Below are 2568 nucleotides of genomic sequence, written 5' to 3'. Positions count from 1 at the left end.
CTAGACAAATGAAAAAATATAAAAACATAATGAGCACCTATGTATGTTGATGTTTTAAATTTAAATGGGAACGAAAATTACAAACATAATACCTTCACTAAAGTTGAAAAGGTCAAAGTAGTAAAAAACATTTGGTGATTCATACATACGTATTCTCCCTATCCTATCCAATAATTATAGAAAACTAAAGCATGGGATCATATCCACTATCTTAACTTAATTCTCACACTAACACACTAACAGAGCCAAATAAGCTTAACTAAACTAGCAAAGCTTACTACATTTTGCCACAAACTCCATTCAAAGTTGAACTAAAATTTAAACACCCATGACTTTATTGACCGAACATGATTCCTATTAAGCTTTTGCTAACAATGCCTGTGCTTGCTTCTCATACCTAAATCCATCCGCTTTCGAGTTATCAGCAGACCAAACGAAGATACCGTTGAGCTTACGCTGGCTCTTGAGCTTCTCACACGCTGTAAAGAACCCATTATATGGCTTTAAACCACCACTTGTATCCGTACTAAAGCTAACCAAGACCTTACCCCCATTGTAATTAGCCACTTGTGAATCAAAGTGTCTTAGAAACTGAGCCACAGTGGTCCTCTTATCGTAGGCGTAAAATTGGAAGTTAACATAGTCGAAAACATGTCCAAAACTCTTCCATAGAGCCATGTAATGTTTTTGAACTTCACTATCATCATAAGGCGCAATAGAAGCAAATGAAATGACCCGATTATTTTTTAAAATTGAGATAACCCGACCTATGCATTGTGTAAATATACTAGGTGCAACATTATTAAAATGTTCATAGTCTACATCAATTCCATCTAGATTATATTGTTTTATAAGACGAGTGAGGGAAGAAACGGCGTTAGACACCCATGAATCCACCGAAACAACAGTGAAATCGACATGTTTATCCCCAACACTGTCCCCTCCAATACTTAACCCAACTTTAACATTCGGGTGTTGGCGTTTGATCGCGAGAACTTGAGCCGGGCCAAGGTTATCCGAGTCCCAAAACACATTAAACTTTCCGTTTGTGGGTTTTGGAAATGACCCGGTTGTATAATCAATGGCAAAAGAGAGTAAGAAATGAACTTGGATATTCGGGTTAATAGGTGCATCGGAAAATCTAACATTTTCAAAATTTGCTCCTATGTATTCACGAAATATGATAGCTCGAGTAAGGATTCGAGTATTATGAACATGAAGAACAATTATTAGAGCAAAAAAAAGCTTCCAATGGCCCATTGCTATATGTATATATATGTAAATGTATAAGTTTCTATATATGATTTATGATTGAATTGAATGAACTTTCTTGCAACACGTACATGTATATATACAACTTTGCAAGTAGATTTTCATCAAGACTCATTCCAAGTTTCCAACAACCGCCTTAATTAAAATATGGTAATTTTGCAATTAAGGTGTAAATAATTTTATGGTTTTTTGTCTCATTAGTGAAGATTATAGTGTAAGAATTTTGCTTCTTTTTACATGTTTTTGTAATCTGTCTGTTATGAAAACGACGATGGCATACATTCTAAAAATATACTAGCTAGGTGCATAATTTTGGGCCTCGAATGTTTTGTTTTGGCCTATAATGGAGTCGGTATTTGTTTTGGCATACATGCTGTTTAGATAAGAATCTTGAATGTTTCTTCATATTTGTTTTCTTTAGATAAAAGCACATCGCTACTTCGGTAGAAAATGTACAATAAAATTATACAAAACTATATTTAGTGAAACATTAATTTTCTAAACCAAAAAATGGTATGTATCTAGTAGTGGAAAGCATGTAGTATAATTACACAAGTTAGGGGTTCAAATTCCACTCTATGTCTCTTCAATCATAATGTTACATAATTTACAGGAATCTTTTTCACATCAAAAATACACGTGCTAAAAACCGTTGGATATATCACATATAAGCTTGGGGGCTTAGCCATAATACGAAATGGAAGACCGGCTGAGGTTTGATTTTTTTAGGACGCAACTTTTTATTTTTTAATGTATATATACATAAAATATGTTGTTAATCAAGACCGTTACAAATTTTAACAATTATCCAAAAATTAAACAATAGTATTTAATAAAAAAACAAAACTCAAGTAACAATTTGACATAACATTTATCATTGGTTTTATTTTATAGTTTATATAATCATAATTGTTGTACCTATCCCCCGAGTATTTTTTTTTTCTCGGTTGAGGTTCATAAATCTTCAGAGACCCACATATAAGACAAGGTTTAATGGATTAAATAAACCTATCCATTAAACCTAGCACTAAACATCTATAATCTCCTTAATTCACATATGTACTTTTTCATGCATTATATGTGACTTGAAACAGAAAAAAAAAATGATCGATACATTAAAGGTACGTGTTAAGGAAACAATCAGATAAAAAATTAGATGTCTTTTCAAAGTCTAAAAAGTTATATACGACAATTTTGTAATATACAACAATAAAACAAAGCAATTTTATGAGAAAACTTACATGCATTTAAAACAAAATAAGGAGGAAATTCAAATTTGCGAAAATTCAAGATTGC

At 32.2% G+C, this 2568-nt stretch overlaps 1 protein-coding gene across 1 annotated transcript; it reads right to left on the bottom strand.

Annotated features, from left to right (window-relative positions):
- Positions 1 to 322: 322 nt before the first annotated feature.
- Positions 323 to 1260, bottom strand: LOC122608642 (chitinase 2-like). The gene has a single exon (XM_043781735.1). The coding sequence runs from the start codon at positions 1258 to 1260 to the stop codon at positions 358 to 360; it is 903 nt and encodes a 300-aa protein (XP_043637670.1). The 3' UTR covers positions 323 to 357.
- Between the last annotated feature and the right edge of the window lie 1308 nt (positions 1261 to 2568).

The sequence above is a fragment of the Erigeron canadensis genome, chromosome 7 (assembly GCF_010389155.1).
Source record: "Erigeron canadensis isolate Cc75 chromosome 7, C_canadensis_v1, whole genome shotgun sequence".
In the NCBI taxonomy this organism is placed as follows: domain Eukaryota; kingdom Viridiplantae; phylum Streptophyta; class Magnoliopsida; order Asterales; family Asteraceae; genus Erigeron; species Erigeron canadensis.
The sequence above is the reverse complement of the archived record's forward strand: the minus strand, read 5'-3'. Positions and strand labels throughout refer to the sequence as shown.

Bases quoted from the DNA above. Each gene is read 5' to 3' on its own strand.
- LOC122608642 (XM_043781735.1), bottom strand. From the start codon at position 1,260: ATGGGCCATTGGAAGCTTTTTTTTGCTCTAATAATTGTTCTTCATGTT.